The 27,232-nt window shown below is 47.3% G+C and overlaps 1 protein-coding gene across 5 annotated transcripts in view; it reads right to left on the reverse strand.

Annotated features, from left to right (window-relative positions):
• The window catches only part of FCSK (fucose kinase), an 808,393-nt gene that overhangs the window by 123,714 nt on the left and 657,447 nt on the right, over positions 1-27,232 (reverse strand). For all 5 annotated transcript variants that reach the window (XM_085639472.1, XM_085639470.1, XM_085639473.1 and 2 more), the window contains 3 exons: positions 16,831-16,911; positions 16,196-16,315; positions 14,932-15,082 (listed from right to left, as the gene is read on the reverse strand). In XM_085639472.1, coding sequence (XP_085495598.1) covers positions 14,932-15,082; positions 16,196-16,315; positions 16,831-16,911 — 352 coding nt within the window. The remainder of the gene's footprint in view (positions 1-14,931; positions 15,083-16,195; positions 16,316-16,830; positions 16,912-27,232) is intronic.

Genomic DNA, 27,232 nt, shown 5'->3' on the forward strand with positions numbered 1-27,232 from the left:
GTAAGATTGCACCACTATCATCTATGTTCAAATGATAGATATACTAGGTGAGGCAAGATGGGGGCGGACTTTCTCCACCTCGCCTGGTCATGCGGCCCAATACAAGATTGCTGGAGGGAAGTCTCTGATGGCTCGCCCTCATGCTGAGCCATGCTGTTAACCGGACTCCATTGCTAGCCCTATTGGGATACACAGAGGAAATAGAGGCCAGTTTTAAGAAATATGGGGCGCTCAGCCTTCTATTGGCTAAGCACCGGATTGACAAGCAGATGGGGTAGGGGACGAGTCCCAAACTTTAAGGACTGGCGGCATGACTTAATATATTGCAAGGACCAGCTTACCATTTACACCAAACTTTTACTTCCCAGCTCTATACCCAGAGATATTTGGAATTCCGTGCAGACCTATTTACTTTCCCAAACACCAAGCTCTGCAGACAAACGTTACCCACATCCACGTTCTGAGGGATTACCCTATTGTGTGATCGCCCAATAGATACATAGTGGGAGACAGGATGTACATTACTATGCGCTGCATAGATGGGTCCCAGGAGTTTGCCCGCTGTCATCGGGTGGATGTGCTCTTCCGGAATATATTGTGATGCTGTTGCCCGATGTGTCCCTACTTGGCAGATGCTGTTCTGTTTTAACATGCCATTTACACTGCTGGAACCTTTGTTAACGTGGTACTGCATGTGCAGGTGGCAGAGGGCTAATCTGGACGTACTCATCCAACTTAAATGGATATTTAAAAAGATGTGCATGTTATATATGTTTGTTGTCTGTATAACACACCTGATTTGAACATTCAATAAAGAACTTTTCCACAAAAAAGGTCACCTGTAGCCCAGACTGAAGAACTATGACCAAGTATCTGAGACTAGAAACTACACTGGCTCTTGATTAAACGACATTCATTTTGAAAGCCTGTGAACAACTGTCAGGGCCATCTCCTAACTAGGCACCTCTTTTATCCAACCTACACCAACCCTTGCAAGCCATGCACTGTGCTCAGCATCCAGCCTACTATTCTTAGTTCCATGCGATCGATAAAGAGCCATTTGCTCTCCTCTCCAGCTCGAATTGCTTCCAGTTATACTACTATGCTGATGAGAACCAGATGATGCTCAGTGAGGTCCACTATCTTCAGAAGCTTGGTTTAGAGAGAGTCTGGTGTCCATTTGTGAAGTAGATGAGGAACAACTTCCTGACATTAAGTACCAGTAAAACAGAGATTATGGTAGGTGGGTGGAGCGCAATTTCCAGGCCGCTATATCAGTAATGCTGAGAATGTACTGCAGCCCCCCTTCCACCGTGAAGTCAGGTACAGAGAGGGTCGAAATCCCTGACCCAACCACCAACCCCAGGGGACTCTACCCACTTGACGTAGAGAGCTTTGCCAAATCCTTCGCAAGGGGAGTGGGAGTACTTTTCTCTTCCCTGGATAGAAGGTATGGTGCAGGAACCGGTCTGCAAAATCCTATTTTTTAGTCAAAAAGCTGAAACTAGCCAGAATACAATGAGAGGGCATCTTCATATACAAGAGGCTGACGCCAAGAGAGAGATGTAGGATTTGCTAAGGCAAACACCATACAGTATGTTCAGCTGGTTGTGTTCTGACATACAAGGCTAACCAGTGTGACTTCTATACATCAGGTTAAAGCAAGAAAATCTCAGGGTGCATGTGCCTACAGAGTACATTTGTATCATTAACTGTTATCTTTGAGGTAGGACGAATGGAACTTTGCTTGTGTACACTCAGAAATCATCTGCATGAAGAAAACTACAACTGGGCTGGTGAAAAACGAATTGAGATAACCCAGTCCAAGATATATGGAAGGAGGAGGATTTATAAGAGAGGAGTGGAGCTGGAGTCTGGGACATCCTGATCCCTTTCTTCCCCATTCCATGGGGTGATGAGAGGGAGGAGGAGTGAGCTGTGCCTTTTTCTGCATCGAGATAGAGGATAAGATTGGAGACTATTTTGACCTCAGCCTGTAGATTATAAAAATCTATAACTTGGTACATGACTATACACTTACATGTAATACAATGTTAGAACACATAATATGAAATCAACATAAAAGCATGCAAAAGACTACAATGGTATCCAATGGAAAGCCTGTGACACCCATTTCTTCAGTAAAGAATCTAGGATTTTAACTTGAATTTGATTTCTCTGGGGAAACACAGGTGAATTTGGTGGATACCACAAGCGTTCACTTGAAGCTACTAAAAAAGAGCATGCAGATCATTCATTTGACAAGAATGTACTGGTGGTTCCCACACTGTTATCTTCCCGGCTCCTGCATGGGAATGAATTATAGCTGGACGTCTCCAGTGCTCCAGTTCGTAAACTTGAGCTGGCTCCAGATATAACAGTATGAGAAGTGTGCAGCTTCAGCAAACTCATTCACATATGAGGCAATTTACTGCTCTTTGTGCCATTGTAAATTCACCATTTGGAATCTCCAAGGCCCATTAAGACCTTTCTTATCATGTAGGTCTTAAGCAGTAGCAGCCACTGGGCACCCACTAGAGCCATAAAGAAAAAGATGCATATGCTTTTTCTAAGTTAAAACGTTAATTCACTCATTCATTCATGTGCCCCATACAATTCCCGTTCACTTATCCTATTGCCTATTGCTATCAGGATGTTGTTTAAATATTTGTTCTTTTTACCCCTTTGGCTCATCTTCCACTGTCTCATTTGTGTATTGCCACAGGGTTTGGTAACAGAGCATTAACATGTACCCCTACATCTATGCCAACAGGGCGTCTATGCCAACAGGGCATCAACATCTCCATACCAGCCAGAGTCTCAATCTTGTTGATATATTCTCTTAGTCCTAACAAGAGCTCTTTGAGGAGATCCTGGTATTTATGACAGTTTGAGTGTAGGATCTGGGTTACACATATTCATCAGCACTAGAACATCGGGGTCTTCAAGTTCAAATCATACAAAATAATAAAAACCCTCCCCTCTCTGTGGGACAGAGCCTCAGATGTGATAAGCTAGGTATCATGAACTCCTGTCAAGACAGTGTTTTCTCTGAAGCTTGAGAGGACTTTAGCAGATACCCTCTGCAGGGAGGAATTAGGATCACAAGGATTTCACCTCTGGTTCCAAAAGGTCTTCACTCCAAGGTCAGTCAGTCAATGCATTGACAATTTATCTCTCCTTGGAAATGGAGACCCACACACTTCTGTGCCTTGCTCTCTGCATAGCTTGTCTCTTTTCAGATCATGCCGCTTACCATTGGAGGCCTTGCAGATCTCTGCCTGTGTGGTATTTGTAGGCTTTCCATTGTTGGGTTTCAGTGGGCACGCTTCACCTGGTGGTTCTGTGCAGGGCCACACTGGCCTTCTTTGTGATGGGAAGACGTCTGTCTTATATTGGAATTTACTTTCCTGTACATTAAAGAGTGGTTTCAGGGTTGTCCACCCTGCCCCTTTCACATGTTGCACAATGACAGGATGAGTCAATGCTGCGTCAGTCACAGCTGTGCTATTGTGGCATAGAGGAAGTGCCCTGGGCCATCACCTCCGGTCATCCTCCATAGAAAGATAACATATGACATCTGTTTTAAAGCTCTCTGATTTGGCAGGATGTTGCTTGAAATAAAATTCTCCATTGTTTTCGCGACAGGCCGCCAGCTAGTATGTAGTATCAGGAAGCTTTGAGGTTCACGCCTGGTCAGATCATCCATCACAAGCTACTGTTTGGAGAACCCTTCTTTTCTGACATTTTCTTTTTAGAAATTGCACACTAAAAACAGGCTTTACAATTCACTGTGCCATCAACCTTTAGTTCCTCTTTAGGATCCATCCACTGGATCTCAGAAAACAGAACTTAATACATTTAGGAAACATTAACACAAGGTAGAGAAATAATCTTGAGCAATGCCTGGATCCCCAAAAGTATACAATATGGAGAAAGAGGACAAGAAAAGAGACAAGGATGGAAAAAACTCAGTATCACAGCCAATTAGGGAGCTAGCTCTCAAAATGGCCTAGCCCGTCCACTCCCAGCAGGCAAATTCCCAGGGTCCAGAAAATGTAGCACAGCCCGCCACTCAAAATTCAAACTCCACCCCCCATATTTACTTCAAAGGGCCAGTAGCCCAGCGCCTCAACTTCATGAGAAAAGAAAGGAAACACTCAGCAGATTGGATGTATGACGTTACATCGCATTCCGTTGTAATGCATGCCTGTACAACGCATGTATCACAATGTGAATGCCATTACATTGCAAACCTTTCGAAAGCATATTTTTATAATGAATATATGTTTATGACGCATGCCTTTACAACGGAATTTGTTGTAAAAGCATGTTTGGTAAAAACATATGCATGGTAAAGGTTTCCCTGACCCCTACTCTAAACTCAAATCCCGTTCCATGGCACACCTCACCCCCAGCCCCCAACCCTTCCCAAAAAAAATACCCTTCCCCTGCCCTAAACCCTAAAACCCTACCCCTGAATGACCAGCCCTTGCCCTACCCCAAACCCTACAACACTAACCCTGCACTATGTTGTTTCCACGATCATGCTTATATTTTTTTACAACGAAATTCGTTGTAAAGGCATGTGTGGTAAAAGGATATATGTTGTAAAAAAATGCGTAGTAAAGTTTACGCATTGTTACAAAGCATGCGATGTAACGCTTGCGTTGTAATGGCATGCGTGGAAACTGCTGTGTTGTAATGGCTGTTTCCCAAGCAGATTCATAGGGGGTAAAAATGCATTGCATTCTCCCCAACTCGACCCTCATTTTGGAGGTGTGACCAAACGTCGTTGCCACCTGCCCATCAGTCAGCTCTTTCTTTATTCTCAGAAACACCCTCTAACCCTTCAAGATCTCAGGCGAGTGGTCAGGAAACAGGAGCAAATGGGTTCTTCAAAGAAAATCTTTATCATGTGAATTCATTGCATGGCACCTCATCCCCAGCTTGCATGAACCCAACGTGGCCATTTTTTTTTTTTAGAAGTGATACCCCTGCAACCGAACTACCCAATCTCCTTTATCTCATCTATTAATCTCACGAAACATCTGTATGAACTCACATATCTTCCTGTTTACCACTAATGATCAGACCTAACGCCTATTACTTTAATCTACCAGAAAGAAACTGCAGTGAATGCATGGAATGGTTTGCTTGGGCGCACAAGACTAATCCCAGTAACCAGCAGTAAACAATAATACTATCCTAACCACCAACCTTGCGTTCCAGAGCACCATGCGCCCTGGCATAAACCACTTTAAAGCCTCATCAGATGTAGTAAGCGCTATGTAAATGCAATTACACTTACTGCACTTCAATCCTATTCCAATACTCTGATGATGTGCAGGTAGATATTCCCCACCACTGACTGATCATATACCTACGGGCAAAAGCACGCTCTCAGCGGCTTTTGCCACATATTCCAGTGGGATCCAGCCTAGGGGGCCCAATGTTCTCAAATGCCCACTATATTCTCTTCCAAGTAAAAGCCAGTTAATTCCCCTGGAATGATAACGTTGGCTCAAGCATTAGCAATGTGTTACCGACCCCAGAGGCCATCCATTCCAGTCTCTGCCTCTAAATGTTTAAAACATGCCTCATGTATTTGCACCAAAGATGAAGCAAGTAGTAATATTTCAATTCTGCTATTTAATTAATGCACAGAAGTTAATTAACAGTTACTGCGTGCACCATTACCAGGCTTAAGTACTTTTGTTGCTAAGAGCTGCTGGAGTAAGGTGAGATCTCCCAACACATACTCCAATGCGGTGCCATTTCAAATCAACCTGGTCAAGCCTGAGCCCTTTCACAATGAAATCCGTCTAGGGGTGCCTCAGACAAAGATGAATGGCCAAAAGACTGTAGGATTTGTGGCCATCCGGGAGCCCGTCAGCTCCTCCTATGGAGAACTTTCTACTGTGTGGGAGGGTGCTGGGTGTAGCTACCATTGGTGTAGCAGATGCAGTTGCACCGGGACTAAGAGCCCTGAGGGCCATAAAACCCTGATAACTGCTGTACTTTATTACCCTAATAGCAGTCAAAGGTGCCATTTTCCTTATTTGCACCAGGGTCCATAGCATCCTTGCTACGCTACTGGAAGGTGGTACAATTATAATTTACCCAGCTACAAGAGGCAGTAACTATTGTAAGCCCATTTTACCATATTGAGGTTCTGTACACTGATGCACATGTCCAAATTGACTTTCAAATGTGCTCAATCCTTGCATCTCAGGCAGGCCCAGCAAGGCTCAAGTATGGCTCGGCCAAAATGTCTTAATCTGGTTGGGCCATCATCGCATGGAGCCTGCGAGCTAAGACAGAGCTGAGGTAAGCATCCCAGGCACATTTTTTTTTCCTTGTAACGGGTGATACTTGTGTTTTTTTAATAAATTGTAGACGTTTAGGTCGTTAAATAATTTATTACAATGCATTGTCCTTTGGTGGAAAATGAGCTATGTTTCCAGTAACTAACCTGCACAATGTGTAACCAGCAAACCTGGGTTCAATTTTGTGTTTTTCCCACTAGACCAAATTAAGTGATTGTATGTAAATCACTTTACTTCAATGTGCCTTATATTGATTGAGTGTCAAATTTTAGGCCAGATGAAAGGAGTTCAGGTTGCGCACTGTCTAAAAGCCTTCCTTTTGGAGTTTAATAGACCGTAATATTTCTCCCCTAAAGCAGCACCATACAGAGCACATGACAAACTGACAGCTCTTTGTTCTCTCATGGTAGTGTTGTCAGGGCAATGGTGGGACAGATGTTCATGTCAAATTATTTACCTTTGGTAACACCTTATGTGGTGGAGACTCTATCTAGCTACATATTCCTTACCATACAATTATCCCCAGGTATCAGACTGGATCTGGAAATGTTTTGGGAGCAGTACCCCTGCGTGCAGGTAGGTGGTGTTGTTGGGCTCTGCATCGCCGCGGTGTCCGTGCCAGAAGTACCGTGCGTGGTGCGTATATAGGTGCCACCCCAGCGCACTGACATCACTTTCTTTTCTAGACTTTCCACGCCAGGAGCATGGAACCATGAAGAACACCAACAACCAGTGTGTAAAACTAGGGCCCTGAAAGGGGGAAAAACCCTGTCCCTAAAAATCGAATTGCGGAGCAGGGAGGATGGGTGGGTCAGTACGGTATCTGCAGCTAGATAGGGTCTCTACCAGATGAGGCGTTACTAAAGGTAAGTAACTTGTCCCTCTGATAGAGACTTCTAGACACAGATTCCTTACCTTAGAATAGATACCCAAGTAATACCTCCCTGTAAGTAGGTCTGCAAAACAATTTCACACCAAAACGTCCTGCAGTACCGAACGGGCAAAGTGTCTATCCCAATGGACCTGATTGTCCAGGCAGAAGGGGCTTTGTGGATGTGTGCAGAGAAACCCACTTTGCTGCCTGGCAGAGGATCAGGACCAGGACTTTGTGTGCTGACTCAGTGGTCGCAGCCTTCAATCTAGTGGAATGAGCACGCAAACCCTCTTGGGGTTGATTCTAGGCAAATGTGTAGCAGATTTTAATGCAGAGCACGATCCACCGAAAGATGGCCCATTTCTGCACGTCCTTCCCTTTCTTGGCTCCAACATACCCCACGAAGAGTTGGTCGTCCATCCAGAACTCTTTTGGGCAGTGAAGGAAGAACAAAAAGGTAGACAGGATGATGGATTGACCTACATGAAAGGGACTGGCCACCTTCGGAAGCAAGGAAGCCCTAGTGCGAAGGACCAGCTTGTCCGGAAAGATGTTGAGGTACGGAGACTTAGATGACAAAGCCTGGAGCTCACTAACCCTCCGGGCAGATGTTATGGCCACCAGAAAGTCCGTTTTGATGGTAAGTAGCCTGATAGGATAGTTGTGTAGCGGCTCAAAGGGAGTGCACATGAGAAAAGCGAGTACTAAATTTAGATTCCACTGAGGCATGATAAAGGGTGAAGGAGGAAATTTGTGTTGGAGACCTTTCTAAAATGTATGCACAATAGGGGATCTGAACAGGGATGGCTGATCTGGCAACCGCATAAATGCTGAAATGGCAGGAAGATAACCTTTTGAGGAACACACAGCAGAGCGCTGCTGGGCAAGAGAAAAATAAACAAAAGACCTGAAAGAGGGGAACCAAAAGGGGAATAGGTGATCAACCTGTTTTTCTTCACACCATGCCACAAACTTGCTCCAACGGCAGGCGTATACTGTTTTGGTGGAGGTGCACCTGGCTGCCAAGATAACATTACAGACTTCAGGCAGAAGGTTGAAAGCTGGCAACTTTCGTCGCTCAATCTCCACGCATGGCGGTGTAGTGTTGAAAGCGTTCCAGCGGAGCACACTCCCCTGTTGCTGTGAAAGAAGATCCTCCCGAAGGGACAGCCTAGTCAGAGGAGCGATGGCCATGCTCAACAGCTTGGGATACTAACCTATCTGAGCACCGTCCGGAGCCACAAGGATTACTTGGACCGAGGCATTCCTGATCTTTTTGAGAACTCTGGGCAGGAGTGGTATGGGCATAAAGGCGTACAGGAGGCCTGAGCTCCACTCGAGATGAAAAGCATCTCCGAGCGAGAGCTGCCTCGGAAACTCAAGCACATAAAACCACTGACATTGCGTGTTCTCTGCGTTGGTGAACAGATCTAACCAGCCTCTCTCCACTGCTGATAGAGAACTTGCACCATCTCTGGATGAAGACGCTATTTGTTATCTGCTAGGAATCTGTGGTTGAGTTCATCCACCCTGGTGTTCAGAGTGCCTGAAAGGTTTTGAACCACCAAGAATATGCCCTGATGTTCCAGCCATGTCCAGAGGCTCAGGGCCTCTTGACAAAGGATCCACGACCCCATCCCACCCTGCTTGTGGCAATACTATTTGGCAGTGGTATTATCTCTGAACACCTGCACCTTGATGGAGGGTAGAAAGGCTGTCAATGCCAGTCGGATCGCTCTGAGCCCAGCGGGATGATGTGGAGTCTGGATTCCACTGGAGACCAGAGGCCTCTGATCTCCACCTCTCCCAGATGGCCTCCCCATCTCAGGAGTGACACATCTGTCACTACAGTCAGATCTGGTTAAGGAAGGGAGAGGGGTCTGCCACTGATCCAATCAGGGTTTGTTAACCACCACCAGATCTTTTGCAGTACCGTCTGATTCTGCGCCAACTGGAACTTCAGTTCCCACTGCAGAGCGTAAGGAGAGATGGTCCTCTGTGAGACTGCTGCAAGTGGGTGGCATAAGTGGAGTGGTGGTCATGAAAAGGAGGGAGTGGCCCATTGGACAATTTGGAGAACCCAGAGATTGGATTTTATCGACCTCCAATGGTGCAGGTGATGTCATAACCTGCCTCCCACTGGTTGCCCATGATAGTTGGAGGGGAAACTAAAGAGGCTTGGAGGCTGCAGTTGCCGGGGGGTGGTGGACTGGCCTAAGCTCTGGCTACTCGACCCATGTGGTCTGTGGGTACCAAGTCCTTGGCCGCGCAGGAGATGGGAAGCTTGCGTGCTGTGGTGGCTGGGTAGGTAGAGACACGGTAGGAAACTCCTTCCGTGGCCACGAAAGGAGCAAAAGGTGGATTGGGGTTCGGGGGCCATGGAAAGGCCCAAGGACCTGACCTTAGCTCTTCTATCCTCTAAGCGCCCCAGTGTAGAGTCTGCCTTGTCTCTGAAGAGATAGGAGCCATCAAAGAGCATGTCCATAAGCGAAGCTTGGACATCCCGTGAACAAACAGCTTTCCTCAGGCAAGCGTGTCCTCGTAAGGCCACCGATGAAGAAGACGCTCTGCCTAGCGAGTCAGTCGTTCCAGCCCACATCTGATCTTGAACTTATCTGCGTCCCTCCCATCAGCCATCGCTTGGGAGAGTATGGCACGGGCCTCATCGAGGATCATAGGCAGCACAAAAAGTAGTTACATTCAGTGCCAGGGACTGCTATGGCAATGTGTGATTATTGAAACCAAAAATTAATTTTGCTTTTAGTCAAAACCTTTTTTTAATTGATGAGGGCCCGGCAGCTTTCCCAACAATAAAGTTTTATAAAAACTATGATAAAACAAAACAAGCATTTACAAAGCCAAAAGACTGGCAGCCAATGCTAAACCTGTTTTCTTTGCCAGTGTTCATTGTAAGTGCCTTGACTTGGGGTGGAGGGATCATTCAGAAGGAGAATGGTTAAGGGTTTCAATCTAGTTTGCTGATCAGAGGTACACATTGTAAATCTCTGGCTCCAACCACGCTTTTAATCAATCCTTGTTTGGGCAGACAAGGGGGGGGTAAATTAATTTGCCCAAAATCACACTATGTGGTCAAGTAGAAAAGAATAACTGAAAGACTTCATACTCATGTAGAGTGTACTGTGCCCTAGAAGAGTCTACCAGGATTATGACCCAAATCTAGAAGTTTCAAAGAGTACAACTGAATCTATGTACCACAGCTCATCCCATGAAAAAGCTAGTCTAACTCCTTCGGTCTGCTGAGCGACCAAATCACAACAGCTGCTACAAGTGAAAGTCACCAAAGAATGTCTTAAAGGCCTAGAGAGAGGTCATAGATTGAAGGAGCAGGGAGATTGCGTATAATAAAGGCCCAGCTAGAGACCTCTGCGTTCAAGGCCCTTTCATGAGAGAGAGGCGAACAGCTGACTAGGCACTTCACACTCCTGCTGCCTGCGAGGAAAGCTTGCATTATTGCTGCTGTTGCTGTACTTTTCTTTGTATGAAGGAATATTCCACCTCAGCTGGCCATGGTGTACTAGTTCTCTGTATGAGAGAAACACGGAAGTCGAAAACTTCCAGCAGAAGGGATATCTTTAATTATAAGCCTCCAGCACTCATTGATGATCCATACAATGCGGTACACATCGACGTCCTTGCCAACTATCCTCTTCCAGAACGAGCCCTTCATTCCAAACACACAGAAAGAATGAGAAGGAACCATGCACAGAAAGGCCGTTGCGAGATACAAAGTAGGGTGCGCAAGCAATGCAGGAGGTTCAACAGCTGGTTGGACTGTCCTATAGGCAGAACCACTGGAATTAATCGGCAAGGGAAGACTAAAGTATGAGGCAGAGTTGACTAAATTCTGCGGAAAAAAGGGCAAACTATGCAGCATAATGTGGTACATTTTGTTTTAGTAATACCTCATTATTTTGGCTTTTTTACAAGTTAACACTTTCTGGCAAAGGTTTCACCTCATTAGTACACCTTTGACACCCAAATACAGAAAAAAGCAACAGAAAGGTAACCAGTCAACCTTAAGAAAGGGACTTCCACTGTGATGCTACACGTGTTGCTGCATTTTTACTGACTTTTGATCTGTTTGAACTAGACATTTTTTGGGGTGAAATCTGCAGTAAATGCAGCAGATGATGGAATATATTGCAAATGCAGCAAATCCAAAACTAGGCAGAAATCACATAATTCCAGTGGCCCTGCATGTAGGGCAATCCAGGAGTGCCAAAAGGGCTGGTCTGACAAGTTAGTGATATGATACGGCCTGTGCTGGCCACATCATAGTGCTTTTTTAAAGTCTCATTGCAAACCACCCTCTCTTGTGTTATTCTTGCTGGCTGTTCCCATCCGACCCTCGTTCCTGTTGTCCGTGTTTTCCACTTCTACCCGCAAAAAGAAGAAAAAAAAATGATATGACTCGGCCAGTGCTTGCGGCGTCATAGCAATTTTTTTTACAAACTTTTAGCCATGCTGCACTGCTGTACAACATTGCTAAAAGACATTGGCAAAGTAAATAGCTCTTGCATAGGCGAACCCTATTGGTTTTCCAATGCTTGTCTTTACTGCTGATTTCTGGACATTACCACAAACATTGTCTGCAGCAAGCAAAAATGCTAGTAGTCTCCCATGCCTTCCAAAATATCTTTATAGGGTATCTTAACAAGTTTAAAACTACCCCGATTCTCAGACGTTGAATCCCTTGCTCACTTTGCCACTGGATTCAAGCAAGCCTGGCTGAAGGCGGCTGAAATGCCAGAAACCGGTCCTAGGAAGCTTGTTTCTGGTCCAGGGAAGGCATGGCTTGGCAGTTCGGGCTGGACTGTTCCCATGAGGCACAAGGTCACACTGATTTGCATATGGCCATGTCTGAACTGGTGTGGCAGAATGGGCTAAAGAACAGTGATGGATCAAACCCAGATCTGTTGACTGGGTGTGAGTGTTTGATTGGTTCTGATGCTCCGTCCATCACCCCCCCCCCCTTTTGTACCGCTTTGTTCGCCATAAGTTGGCAGGGTATGCTCAGACGTTGAGTCCCTTGCTCACTTTGCCACTGGATTCAAGCAAGCCTGGCTGAAGACGGCTGAAATGCCAGAAACCGGTCCTAGAAAGCTTGTTTCCGGTCCAGGGAAGGCATGGCTTGGCAGTTCGGGCTGGACTGTTCCCATGAGGCACAGGGTCAGACTGATTTGCATATGGCCATGTCTGAACTGGGGTGGCAGAGTGGGCTAAAGAACGGTGATGGATCAAACCCAGATCTGTTGACTGGGTGTGAGTGTTTGATTGGTTCTGATGCTCCGTCCATCACCACCCCCTTTTGTACCGCTTTGTTCGCCATAAGTTGGCAGTGTATGCTCAGACGTGAGTCCCTTGCTCACTTTGCCACTGGATTCAAGCAAGCCTGGCTAAAGACGGCTGAAATGCCAGAAACCGGTCCTAGGAAGCTTGTTTCCGGTCCAGGGAAGGCATGGCTTGGCAGCTCGGGCTGGACTGTTACCATGAGGCACAGGGTCAGACTGATTTGCATATGGCCATGTCTGAACTGGGGTGGCAGAGTGGGCTAAAGAACGGTGATGGATCAAACCCAGATCTGTTGAATGGGTGTGAGTATTTGATTGGTTCTGATGCTCCGTCCGTCACCACCCCCTTTTGTAGCGCCGATTTACAAATGTTGGCAACTTGTTTAGCTATCTGATTCATTAATAGGGGCCACATTGACTCGGGTGCCCTGACCTATTTTCTGTCCAAGCAGATTCCGTATGACAGAGAAAAAACTCAAACGGAAGCATAAATCTGCAGCAAGTAATAATTGGGAAAATTAACATTTGTGACATTGCGTCACTACAACAATAAACTTGCGCTACTGCTTGTGCTGAGGCTCCGGTGAGAATTTGACTTAGATCAACGTGTTCTCTATAGTCTCTGCCCGGAGTTCCCAGAGTGCCCCGGGCCAGTTCCTGTAGAACGCTCGCTGTTCCCGCCTCGTGCCTGCGGCTGAGGGATGGCCCGGGGCCAGCGCCGGCCGCTCGCTGATTACAGCGGTTAGTCATGTCACAAAAGTGTATCTGCTGTATCAGCAGCAGCTGAAACTGCAGAATCTCCCCGCAGAGTTATCCGGCTCGTTATCCGACTCCTCACCCCGCTCGGTAAGTGGGAGGAGGGAAGCGGTCCGCCATTATTCAACGGACTGAGAGACTCGTGACGTACTGGCGCCCAGACCAGCCGCCCGGGTATCCCTGGCAGAAGGTACGGAGCCAGAATGTGTAAAATAAGATATACGGACTCTGGTGGCAGGGGCTGAACAATGAGACATAACAATACGCCGTTATGCTAAAATAAGGCGCTTTCCGGTTCCACACAAAAAGACAGGAAATTATGTGATGTCGATATGAGGCCCACTGAACCCTGATAATAGCTGCATTTCACCGTTTAAACAGTAGCCAGTGGGGGCCACTTCCTTCCTTGCACGAGGACCCATGGTACTGGCTACCATTGTCCCCGTCCATGTATTTTTAAAACAAAAAAAGTTGCAACTATGTATTTAGTGAAACTCCATACTGTTCCATCATGATCACCAGTCCACGTGCTGGGCACATGAACTGCACGGGAATTAAGGAAAAAAAAGATACAAAACTGTGTAATTAAGCTAAATGTAGATGGGATTATTATGTTTGTATGACAATGTTAATGTTTTCAGTTGAACACTGCTGTATTGTACGTCTCCTCACATCGTTGAAAGCTCATAGGCATCCAAGCGTGCAAATGTGTTCATCGGTCAAATATAATTAGAAATACATAAGGTGCAACTTCCTTTTTCTAAACAAAACTAAACATGGCTAATTACAGAAAAGATGAGAAAAAAATAGATATGAATAAAGAAACGGAAATGCCAAACATAAGTACCATAAAACTGGCAACAAACACAAGTATTCCCAAATAACATTCCAAATAATGCCATTAAACATTGTCTCTAATGCTTCATACTAGACGTCTACATCTTCTGAGAATTAAATCGATACTTATAGCGTTGGTCATTCAGTGTTGAAAAGGCCTTCATTTGCAGGATGTCCAGGTACATACAGATACCCTGGCATCTCAAGGAGTGTACCACTCGTAAAGACTTGGAATAAACAGCCTTTTACTGCTTGCACCACTGACAAACGTGTCCTCTTTTCTCAATAGATAATTCATTCCCCCAGCGCCATCACTGCCTACCTCAAAATACATCCTACTCTCTAAAACGGAAAGTAAAGTGCTATGTGGTTATGAATGAAAATTAGCATGAAAAAAGGTAAATAGCAACTTGCCAAATTAATATTCATGATGTATGTAATTTAATTTTTTTGCAGATTTATTATGCGCCAACTTGACCGGAAGGTATTGGAGCACTTTACGTGAGCACCAGTTACATTACACAAGAACACATTCATTTTTAGGCATGGGGAGATTAAGTGATTTGCCCAGAATCACAGGATGCTTAGCCAACGCTCATTCTGCGATCCACTGTGACAGGAGATTTTGTGACCTGACCTATTAGTACATAGGTCGTATCACAGAATTAGAGGCAATTGACAAAAAGTCAGTGCACAATTTGCAAACACTTTTTGAGACCGGTTTCTTAGTACATCGGGACAGTGGCGTCCCCAAAGGGACAACTGGCAGAAAGGTAATATAGTCACAACAGCAGCTGTAAAACGTGTAATTGACTTCACCCACCGATACTGAGTGGCACATCATGCAGCTCCTTCCACAACACCGTCCTGGCACTCTTCATAGCACCGCCCGAGCTGTAGACGCCTCCCTTCAGGAACTCCTCTTCCGTCACCCCTCTAGCCATGCACCACAGGATGTCAAAGAACAGTGAGAGCTGGGGGCGAAGATCTCACAAACGTTATTTTAAAAACACTCTCATTTGGGGATGAGAAACACTTAATCATCAGTTATAGCCTTTGCCAACAGGGGACAGAGCTCTCTTACTTTCACCCCCATGCCAAATTTTGGGCATACTGCCACCTTGAGGTCAGTGCAGGAATTTTTTTACAAAATGCACGCAGAGTGTTTGACATGCCTCAAATGCATCTTCACCAGTCCTACCCATATGACGGATCTGGTGGCTTAACGGACTAATGCAGCCACTGTAGGGGCCTGTGCTTGACCTCATAGTCACAGGTTCAAATCCCGGTGGGTACACTCATCGTTCGGAGGTCGATAAAATGAGTATCATTGAGTTGGGTAACAATAAACGTCTGTTTTTTCAACGCCAAGATACCCTTCTGGGTGAATGTGCGCTTTACAAATACATGCTATTATGTTTATGATGCCTCCATGGCCCGCATTATGAGGGGCCTGGTGTTTGGACCAATATTTGTCGCACCTGATAAAATCTGACTGCTGAGTTAGAATTTATAGGGTTGAATAAATAACACACAACTAGGTGTTTGACCCTAAAAAAGGAGAATACAGTGGAGTTTGGTGCTTAACACACCCAAAGCCCTCCCAAAGTAAGGTGGCATGCCCAGAACATCCAATCAAGGCTCACTCTGAACTAATGTCTTTACAGCACTGGCCATGTTGACATTCAATACTAAAGTGTGCCTTTCAGATTCCACCTGGTAATTTGGAATAACATGAGAAAGAATTGTCTCATGCACAACTGAAGCTGCTATCGTACTTGATTCCCTCTGGAAGACAACTTCAGTAGTACAGGTAAACATTACAAGTATAAAGGTTATTCTACATTGTGAAAACTATTTCTATTTCGCCTTTTTCTCACCAAGAGTCTGTTCCACAGCAACATGTCCAGTCACCAGAATAAGTTACTAAAAATAGAGCCAATGTACAGAGGAACACCAAGTACCAGCAAAGAAGTGTAAACTTGGTCTTCTCTAATTAGCAGTTCACATTTACTAGCAAGACCTCCACCAATAGCAGTGCGTTACCAGTGGAGCTGCCTCCTGCTCACCTCAAATGCTGGTCTTACCTGGATGGGCTGAGCCCCAGAGTCCAGCCCCATGTATGTGCAAGCATCAAGTGGTGGAATGACGTGGGTCGCCAGGAGCCGCTCTGCTATATCAGTAGAGAAGAAGACTATCCCGGATACCTGGAAACACAACCACAAGCGTTCAGGGGGTGAAACGGCAAAATAGGGCTCGAAAGTGACCTGGGTCAACAGCTCTCTACGGGAGTGATACAAGTGAGAGTTAAGGAGCGAAATATAGACTTAACATGCAAACAGTACAAAGGAGAGCAGAAAACCAAAGGGCACAACCCTCTTGAGTGAGGAATATAATATGGAAAGAGGGGGCTGAGTAGGTCTTTTGGAGAGCATACATGGGACAGACTACCCCGCAATGGTGGGAGGTCTACAAGAGAGAGTCCAGGAGCCTTCATCAGACCACCCTCGAGAAGAAGACTACAACCGAGACCCCAAGGGCCTAGGGCAAACAGAACACCAAAGGAGGGCTACAAGGAAGGACCATGGAGCCCGGGACAGACTACACCTCCATACAAGTGACACATCAGGTGACTGATGGAGACTGACAGTTTTTATCCATATTCTTTGATGTTACAACTTTTGCCAACATTTAGCAGCAGATAAAAAACCACGAGACATACCAGGGGCACTTTCCCATCACGCTTAGCACACTGCTGGATCCGTTCTTCACTGTCCTGGTAAAGAATATCCTGCACATAACCCTGCAAAAATAAAAAAGGCTAGAATGAGATGCTGCAAAATACGTAGTGACAAGGCAGAAAGGTCTGAAGTGAGGTTCAGGTGTGAAGAGGGCTGTGAGGTCCGGACTGAAGAGTGGGAGAAAAGTATTGAGTAAAAAGGGGTACAGTCTGGTATGACAGGAGCTAAGTTGAATCTAGGGACAAGGTGATTTGGGAATTCAGAGGAAGAGATACGATGGGCTAAAGTGAAGGGAGCAGGGGGATCAGGAGAAAGGGCGGTAAGTCTGCAGTCAGGGTGGAAGGAAGATCTGGGGTCATGGGGACGGGAAAATCTATTGTGCAGGAAGCAGGATTACCCAAACTGAGCAGGGTGTAAAGTGGTTGCCCCACTTGTAGGCCCTGGATAGTGCAGGTTCAGTAACAACACTAAGCCACTTGTCGGGTTCAATGCTGGCGTGTGACTAACCAACTTTGCCACGCCCATGCGCTTTTATTAACTGTGCGTGGAGCGCAGGATTCAATAAAAACCCACAGGTATGTGGGTGACAACTTTAAGACCACGCCACACTGTGCGGCTAGGTGGTACAGTACATTCCTCCCCAACTTCAATAAAGCATAACAATAACCAAGTTCCCGACATGATGTTACACATTGACAACATATAACATTATCACGCCCTAGGTCACGGTTCTGTGTCTGGATACCCAGCTCCTGGTGTCACATCGGGTCATCAGACTAGGAAGTTCTTCAGGCGGGTGGATGGTGCAAGGCAGGCTCCCAAATGTTATCAGTAGTGGTTACTCCTGCCCGAGGACTTTAAAGTGAAGGATGCTGATGCCTGAAACACTGCTTGGAGAGCTATCTGATGGAGCCGGGGTTTGGCCATGTCTCCACTGGATTCTAAGAGGCCTCCCTCGGACTCAGAGCCACAGGCGATGATTGTGCCCCTTCATCGGTTTCTAACAGGATCAGTGTCTGAAGAGAAACTGGTAGTTCTGCAAGGCGACCCTTTGACATTTTTTGAAGAAAGAGATGTTACAGGTGAGTTCTCCATCCCCTTTTCGGGCTTTTATCATGGTACCCTGGCGCCTCACCACCGACCATGGTTGGCGTTCAAAAGGTAGTCAGAATTGCTGCCTGGGTGCCTCTCTTTGACAAATACTGAGTCTCTTGGTTGGATGTCGGAACACCTGGCCCTACGTTTGTCACTGGCTCGCTGATTGGTTGCAGTCCTCCTGCTGAGAACCTCTCCTTGTCAATGGAGTCTGGGCTCCACTCAGGGTGATGTGGGATGGTGTCAATGACAACACTTACCTTGCTGGCATGCCCTGAGGGTTGGCCATTGGTTGAGTGTGGCGTCTGCCGATATTCATGTAGGAATCCGTAAACTGGTCTCTCCATTGGTTGTTGATCGGTATGAGAAATGCGCATCACCTTGTTCAGTGTGCGCATTAAGCTCCTGACCTCTCCATTGGTCTGCGGTCAGCGCTGTGTTATCTTGCGAAGCTTGATGCCTCAGGACCAGAGTTAGTCTGCAAATTATTGGCTCTGAAAAGTTGGCCCATAGTCCGTCCACAACTCTCTCATGAGGCCAAGAGTGGCAATCATCTTCTCCATCTCGGCAGTGACTTCGGCGGCTGTTTGTGACCCAATGAGCTCTATCTCCAGGTATTTGGTGAAGTCGTCTATCACAACCAGAGCATATCTTCAAACCAGTAGGTGGCCAAAATCCAGGCTGGTGCAATCCCATGGCTGCTGTGGACCTTCTTCAGTGAGCACTGGGGCAAGGGCCTCGGGGTCATGACCTTATCGCTACCTCCACCATCTCACCCATGCCGGGGAACCATACTTCAGTGTGGAGTCTATTTTTGGTCTTGACTATCCCCTGGTGGTCATTGTGGGTCAGTTGTACAACGTGTTTGATGAGGCTGGTGGGGATCACCATGCGTGGTCCTCTGAGCAGGCACCCACTCGCATCCGTTGACAGTTCTTGGCGAATGTTGAATAAGGATTCCAGGACATTCGTAGCCTCTGGGTTCCTCTGAGAGAGGTGGGCTTTCAGGGTCCTCCACTCTCCTGACAGGACTTCAGTTAGTTCTATTTGGAGGCACTTGTCTTCCTTGGTGGCCTGTCGGATGGTATCAAGTGGTAAGGGGGCAACGGCCGGGACCTTTCTGCAATGTATTAAACATTTTCTTTCTTCTCTTTCGCCTCCTATGCTTTCTTAGGGGTTGCTGCTTGAGGGTGGTGAGAGAGGCAGTCCGCTGGATTGGTGGCAATGGGCTGGTATTCAACATGGCAGTCATACTCTTGCAGCTGGAGCATCCATTTCTGAATACGAGGTGGTGGTTTGGATACAGATCCTTGGAATAGGGGCACTGGGGTTTGTGTCCTTTCCTGATCTTTAAGGGGTGCCCATACACATATATTTGAAAATGTTGGCATTCCCAGTGTATGGCAATAGCTTCTCGCTCAATCAAAGAGTATCGCTGTTCTGTCTTGGTAAGGGATCTGCTAGCATAGGCAACGATTTTCCAACCTCCATGTGGCTGTTGTTTGGTGAGAACAGTCCCAAGTCTTTTTGGCCTGGGGTCCACGGCGATGTTTGTTGGCCTACGCAGGTCGAAGTATGAAAGAGTGATGTCCACAGATATAGCTTCTTTGGTCTTACGAAATGCGTCTTCTTGCTCTGCACCCCAGGTGGCATTGGTGAGTTCCTGAAGAGGTTGGGTGAGGCCACCAAGGAAGCTCCATACTTCTGAGATGTAAGTGGGCGCTGGGGCTTCTTCTACATCTTGTACCTTCTCTGGGTCAGGTACTACTCCTTCTGCCGAGAAGGTATAACCAAATAAACTGATTCGCTGGGTTAGAAATTCACATTTGTCTCAGTGGAGAGTTAGCCCAGAATGTTTGATACTCTGCAGGACTCCAGAGGTGTTCATGATGTTCTTTGACTGACCTGGCACTTATCAGAATGTCATCGCTGACAATAATAACTCCTGGTAGTGCTCTGAATATTTCCTGTATAGTGTTCTGCAAGACTTCAGCGGCGTTGGCTATGCCGAAGTTAAGGCAGCAATACCTCCGCAGGCTGACATGAGTAGAGAAAGTGGTTATATACCTTGACTCAGGGTTGAGTGGTAACTGGTGATATCCTGAGCGAAGGTTAACCTTTGAAGACCTATTTTCCTCTGATGAGTTCTCCAAGGATGTTGTTTACGGTGGGGGTGTGATGGCGTTCACGTTTGATAACGACGTTAGGAAGTAACATGTCCACGTAGATGTGGACTTCCCCGGGCTGCTTCTACTTCTTTGTGATTTCAATCGGTAAGATCCATGGGGTGTAGCCTGTCACCTTTTCGATGATGCCTGCGTGTTCCAGCTTCTCTAACTTCTCTTCAACCTTTGGCTGGAGGTGAAACACAATCCGCCGGTATCATGGGGCTACTGGCTGACTTGACTGGTCAATGTGTAGTTTCATTTCTTTCTCTTTAAAACAGCTTATGCCTTCTAACAGTTCTGAAAACTCTTGAAGGATGGTAGACAATTCTTGTACTCTGAGGGCAAAAAATATAATTTCAGGTGCCTCTGCCGTCTGTCCGCTAACCAGCATGCTGTGTCCCCCATCTGGCACATAGATGATGGTGTCAACACTTGCATCCTTGTGGGACACTGGTGATCTGAAACAACCTAGTAAGGTAATGTATGCGCCTGTCCATACGTGAAAACCCTTACTCTCGCTTTCTCCAGTTCCAGGGTTTGGCTAGGGTGCGGTATTTGTCCACAGACATTAGTTTGATGGATGCGCCAGTGTTGATGGTTGCTGTGACAGAGTGAGGCCCAACTTGAAGTTGGCATTGCGAAAGCGGGCGGCGAGGTAAGCGAGGCGCTCCCATCGCAAAAATGGTGTGGACAGTATACTCTTCCAGGTCGTTGTCCATGTTTTCTGGTTTGTCGGGGTTGCTTGTGACTGCTTGGACTTTTTCAAAATGGTTATATATTGCCACAGGTGGAGCACCTTTTACCTCTGGCGGGGCATTCAGCTAGCTTGTGGGGCTGTCCTCCACAGTATCCTCATTGTTTTTGTTTTCCTGGTGGGTGTTTTTGAGCTCCTGGAGTGTGGCAAGGTTGGACTGCATTGACCAGTTCCATTTTAATTGGTCGGTGGATGATGGCCTCCATATGGAACACTCTGGCTTTAGATAGTTCTTGTGACAGTTCGAGGGGCAAAATACCTTGGAGCAATTCCCAGACTCTTGAAGAACAGACTTGTATTATTTTACCCCTTATCTCTTCCTGTTCATCATGAAAGCCACAGGTGCTTGCTAGTTCTTTTTGCAGAAAATGGAAGGTGTCTATTGATTCTTCTGGCTCTTGTCGGGCTTGACGGAACACGAATCGTTCATAATCCCTGTTCGCTATTGGCTCAAAATGTGCATTAAGAGCCCTGAGTAATGTTGCGTATGACTTGGATGTCGCTTCAACCCGAGTCTTGTATATTTTGTGAATTGCTTTACCCCCCAGGTGCAATAGGAGAGCTTGGCGCCTTTCCACGACAGTATAGACGCCCTCAAAATAAAATTGGAGGCGTTCCACACAGTATTTCTATTTGGGTCAACAATAAATGGTTCTCTTGCCGAAATTGAGCCCATTGTGTGGCATGGTCAACTGGCAGAAGGGATGCTTTGATTGCATGTTGGGGTTCCTCGTGGCACGAGCACTGACGCCACGTGATGTTTGGTGGTACAGCCGCCGGTCCGAGGGTTGCCGTCACACAGAGTGGCGTGCAGCAGACTGCCAGTGACCGCTTCACAATGGTGAGGGCAGTCCTGGTCTACTTTGTCCTTATATGGTCTCTGTGCCTTCTCTTTTGTCTTGTTACTTTTCTTTTTTTGTTATTCTTTTTGCCTGCACCTGCTTCTGGAAGTACACTGTGTCTGGGGATATCCTCCCAGTAAGCAAGAGAGTGCTGGCGGGTGGGGCGTGCTCCCTTTTCTGTGCTCCTGCTGCTGTCTTGGATCTGGGCTTCCTTGCACAGCGTCAGTAAAGTGCAGGTGGGGGGGTTGTTTCCTCACAGTTGATTGGGGGTGGGGCAGGCATAAACAGCAAGGCAGCGCTAGCTGCTGGGCACCACGCGGCCGTAGAGGTGAGAGTCGGTGCAGTGGGAATATAGGGAACACCCACCTCAGACGAAGCCAGTCCGACAAACGTTGTGTAGGCTGGGAAGACTTGATGCTGCACAGCAGGCGCCCACCGTTCATATATTTGGCTGATTGTGGGCTGGGAGCAGGATGCGGGACTTGACCGCACTCGTGGCCCAAAGGTGCTTCCTCAAACAGCAAGCAGGCGGCTCAAGAGTTGGCGGGCACACCGCTGGTGGCAGCTGTGCTTGAGTCTGAATACTCGCCTCGTCATCAGTGTAAAGTGGTTGCGCCATGTGCTGTAGGCCCTGAGTAGTGCAGGTTCAGTAACGACACAGAGCCACTTGTCGGGTTCAATGCTAGCTCTTGATGAACCAACTAGGCCATGCCCACCTACTTTTATTAACTCTGTGTGCGGAGCGCAAGATTCAACCAAAACCCACACGTACACGGGTGACAACTTTAAGACCACCACGTGGTGTGCAGCGAAGTGGTACAGTACACAGGGTAGGAAGGTTAAAGGGGGGTGTCTTAGGCAATGAAATTCTAGCTTCAGCACTTATCTGTAGGAGGGCAGCAAACCACTCAGAGTAGATAACTATTCCAACAATCATATTATGAATGCAGATCCTAACTTTAAGCAGATATGCACTCCAACCGTTTCTGCATGAAAATAGCACATGACTAAGGACACCTCCATTCCAGCAATCAATATCATAGTTGGTGCATCGTTCTTAGAACACAGACATCTTTTGTGTGAGAATAACAAAGTGAGTGACGTGGGTGGCACAAGGGATTGTGGAGGATAACGAAATGAGTGTAAAACTTCGATTTTCATTTTATTTATTTTTAGAGTTTTCTATAGCGCAAACAAGACCCAGGGTAGGGTATCAGAGCGCTTTACAAGGAAAGCAGAGTAAGTATAGAACATTTTGCAAAAAAACAGATCAGACAAAGTATCAAAATATTTCTTGCAAGGTTCGGTAGGTAGCAGCAACGAACATGGAGCAGCAGGAACAAGTTCAAGTGTGCGTAAGTTATAGAGGCGAAGGTGTTATTAAGGGGAGTGAGTAAACAAGTTAGAAGTCTTAGACTGGTTCAGTGCCTGGCGGAATTAAGAGAGGAATTTGCTCATCAGGAATGATTTTACTTCCCTTTTGAATAGTGGTGTAGAGGAGATTTTTATGATGCGCGGAGGTAGCGAGTTCCATATTCTTGGTGCCGCTCCGGTGAATGCTCTGTCAGAAGTTATTTTCTTTCTGAAACGAGAGGGTTTCAGGAGTAGATAGTTGGCGCTCCTTGAGTGTCTGTTACCTCCCATTAAGGTAAGGTTGTAGGATAGGTACTGGGGGGTATTGCCCCGGTTACTTACCGGTAATCTTCATTACTCCGAGTCCTAGTCTTCCTCGCCACAGTAATATATATGAGCCTCCGGCTCCACACAGAACTCCAAGTAAATAAAAGAGCAGCGCTCTAGTCTCCCCTCCCTCCTCCAATATGGCCCCCAGTGGCTTCAGCCAATCCTATAAAAGGATACAAACAAACCAGCTCGATCTGATAACCAAGCCGCAGACATGAAGCCACTACCAGGGCCGGGAGGGAAGGGAAACTATACTGTGGCGAGGAAGACTAGGACTCGGAGTAATGAAGATTACCGGTAAGTAACCGGGGCATTACCTCCTCGTCCAGTCTTCCTCGCCACAGTAATATATATGAGCCGATACCAAAGCAATCAGCTTCATGTAAGGAAAATAGACCACACCAAAAGTGCAATGAAAAACATAATTTAATATACAGAGGCACCTCAATCAAAAGAAAAACCTCTCAAGTCACCCCCGCAGACAGAACAGAAGAGGCAAATGAAACAGAACCCCCACCCCCAAGCTGGAGGCGGTAATGGGACATGAATGTATGAGGGGAAGACCAAGTAGCAGCCCTGCAAACATCCTCCATGGACACCCCTTTGAAGGAAGCCCAAGACACAGCAACAGATCGGGTGGAACGCCCCTGAACAGGAAGTGAGGGAACCTCAGAAACCGAAGCATACGCCAACATAATGGCCTCCTTAATCCAGCGACTGATCGTCGAGAGGGATGGGTTCAGGCCCTGACGCGATAAACCATAATTCACAAATAAGTTGTCCACTTTGCAAAAGGAAGAAGTGCGTGACAAATAGATCAATAAGGCACGACGAACATCCAAGAGGTGCAAAAGGGATTCCTCAGTCGAGGAAGGATCAGGAAGAACCACTTCAGCAGACCTGTGAAAATAAGAATCCACCTTCGGAATAAATGTAGGATGAGGGCGCAAGACCACACGGTCCGACAAAACCAAGAAGAATGGGGCAGAACGAAGGAAAGCACCCAACTCACCCATACGTCTGGCAGAAGCAATCGCCACAAGAAACACCACCTTGATTGTTAAAAACTTCAAGCCCACCGACTCCAATGGCTCGAAGGGAGCCAACTGTAAGGAACGCAAAACCAAAGGCAGGTCCCAAGGAGGAGGACACATGATAGGACTGGGGCGTTTGAAAGAGAGAGACTTAAAAAGTCTAGTAACCAATGGCGAAACAGAAACCAAAGGGAGGACATGGAAAGCCCGAATCGCAGCCCACTGAGCCCGAAGAGTCGAAATGGCCAGGCCCAACACAAAACCATCATTTAAAAAATCCAGAATGCGAGCCGGGTCCAAAGAAGCCACCGACAGTTCGCGACTCATATACCAAGAAACAAAATTATCCCAGTGCTTCGCGTAGGATTTTAGAGTAGAAGGCCTCCTGGATTGCTGAATGACCCCAGCCACAGTCATCGAACAACCATTTCGCATCAACGAATCCCTCTCAAGAGCCAGGCCTGCAGACCCAAGGAACGGAACACAGGCAGAGGAAGAAGAGGACCCATTAGAGGATAAGGAATGAATGGCAAAGCCCACCCCGGAGACACAGCCAATTCCAACAGCAGGGGATACCAAGGGCGACGCATCCAACCCGGAGCAATTAGAAGCACAAAGGATCCCTCCCTCTTGATCTTCTGCAAGACCGCCGGAATCAGGGGAACAGGTGGAAAGGCATACAACAGACCCGTCGGCCAAGGGAACGACAGGGCATCCACTCTCCAGGCATCCCGGCAAGGCATAATCGTGCAAAAGCAATGGATCTTGGCATCTTCCTGGGAAGCAAACAGGTCCACAATCGGATAGCCAAACATCCTCCGCAACCTCCTGAACATCACATGCGTCAGTGACAAAGACCCCATGGAAGGAAACACCCGGCTCAGACAATCCGCCACAGTGTTCTCCGCGCCCAGTAGGTAAATGGCAGAGAGAGACTCCAGATGCACCTCCGCCCAACAACATATCCGACGGCTGAGGCAACTGAGGGATCGAACCTTGCACCCCCCTTGATGGTTCACATAAGACATCACAACCTGATTGTCCGTTCGGATCTGCACATGGTGACCCCGAACAAGATCCGAGAAATCCAACAGACCCAGAAGGACGGCCTTCAGCTCCTTGTAGTTGGAGGAACATGACAAAACCGACTGAGGCCAAACCCCCTGAGACGTCGAATCCCCCAGAGCAGCACCCCACCCCAGCAGGCTGGCATCGGTAGTGGCCACGCGGGTGCGAACAATCAGAAATGGGCGGCCCCTGGACAGATGACCTTTGTCCAACCACCAACTCAGGACCACCCGAACATCTTCCGACATAGGAACCAAAACACCCATATCTAGGGAACAGGGGTCCCAATGCGACAAAATGTGGGACACCACCGGGTACATGTGGAGGCGAGCCCACGGCACCGTCAACAATGACGCCGACATTAGACCCTGAACCCTCAACCATAGGCTCACAGGAGGAGAAAGCCCTAACAACAGGGCACGAACAGCAGACACCAGGGACAGAATCCTGGGAGGGGGCAGGAACACCATCCCCAACTGAGTCCTGAACAGAGCCCCAATGAAAGTCAATTCCTGCGCAGGAACCAGGGAGGACTTCGGTACATTCACGAGGAACCCATGATGCTCCAGGACATGGCACACTCTCTGGACATGCAACTCCGCCTTAGAAAGAGAAGAATCAGAAATTAAAATGTCGTGCAGATAAGGAAAAACACTAATGCCCATCTCTCAAGTCTATTGATGCAAGGAAGTCGCCATGAGAAATCAGAGGAAGGATCAATGGAAGCGAAACCATTTTGAACTTCTGGCGAGGGATGTAAGCATTCAACCACTTTAGGTCCATCACTGGCCGAAGATCCCCAGTGCGCTTGGACACCAGGAACAGGATGGAATACACACCCAACCCCAATTGATCTACGGGAACAGGAATCACCGCACTTTTGACCACCAGGGATTCGATGCCTTCCAAAAGCGCCAACCTCCTTACAGGGTCTCTGGGACAAGGAGTGGCCCTGAAACAGTCTGGGGGAGTCTGGATAAATCCAATACGCAAGCCCTCCGAAACCACCTGCAGCACCCATTTGTCCGATACAGTCATTCTCCAAGAATCCAGGAAGAAACTGAGGCGACCCCCCAACCGGACCCAAACCAGGAGCGATCCAGTCATGACTTTGGTGCAGGAGTGGAGGAGGAAGATGAACCGGAGAACTGGGTTTTACCAAAGGAAGGAGCACCCCGGCCACGCCCCCTGCCACGAAAGGGCTGACCAGCCCGACCCCTCCTAGAAGGTCCAAAAGCCCGCTGAGAACCAAATGAACGGAAGTGACTCGCCCTCTCAGGAGCCAGGAGTTTACGGTCCTCCGCCGTTTTCTTCACCATGTCATCCAGAGGTGACCCAACAAGTTTAACCCCAGAAAATGGGATCTTCATCAGGAGACTTTTCTGCGCAGCATCAGCCTTCCAGGAACGAAGCCACAACTGGCGCCTCGCAGCCACCGAAGACCCAGCCGCAGAAGCCGCCGCTCCTAAAGAGTCAAAGGAGACATCCGAAAGCAGCCGAACCTGTTGTTCCATCATAGCCAGGGTAGAAGAAACATCCTCTCCCTGGTCCAACAATTCCGACAGAGACTGAAAATCCTTAAGCAAGGATTGTATAGCGTAAGATGAATAGGCAGCAGCCCTGATAGAAAAATTTGCAGCCGCAAAAGTGTGTTTCACCGCACCATCCACCTTACGGTCAACCGGGTCAGCAGGAGAAGAATCCTCCGAAACCACAGTCCCATGAGACGACATGCTAGC

This window comes from Triturus cristatus, chromosome 12, assembly GCF_964204655.1.
Source record: "Triturus cristatus chromosome 12, aTriCri1.1, whole genome shotgun sequence".
Lineage (NCBI taxonomy): Eukaryota > Metazoa > Chordata > Amphibia > Caudata > Salamandridae > Triturus > Triturus cristatus.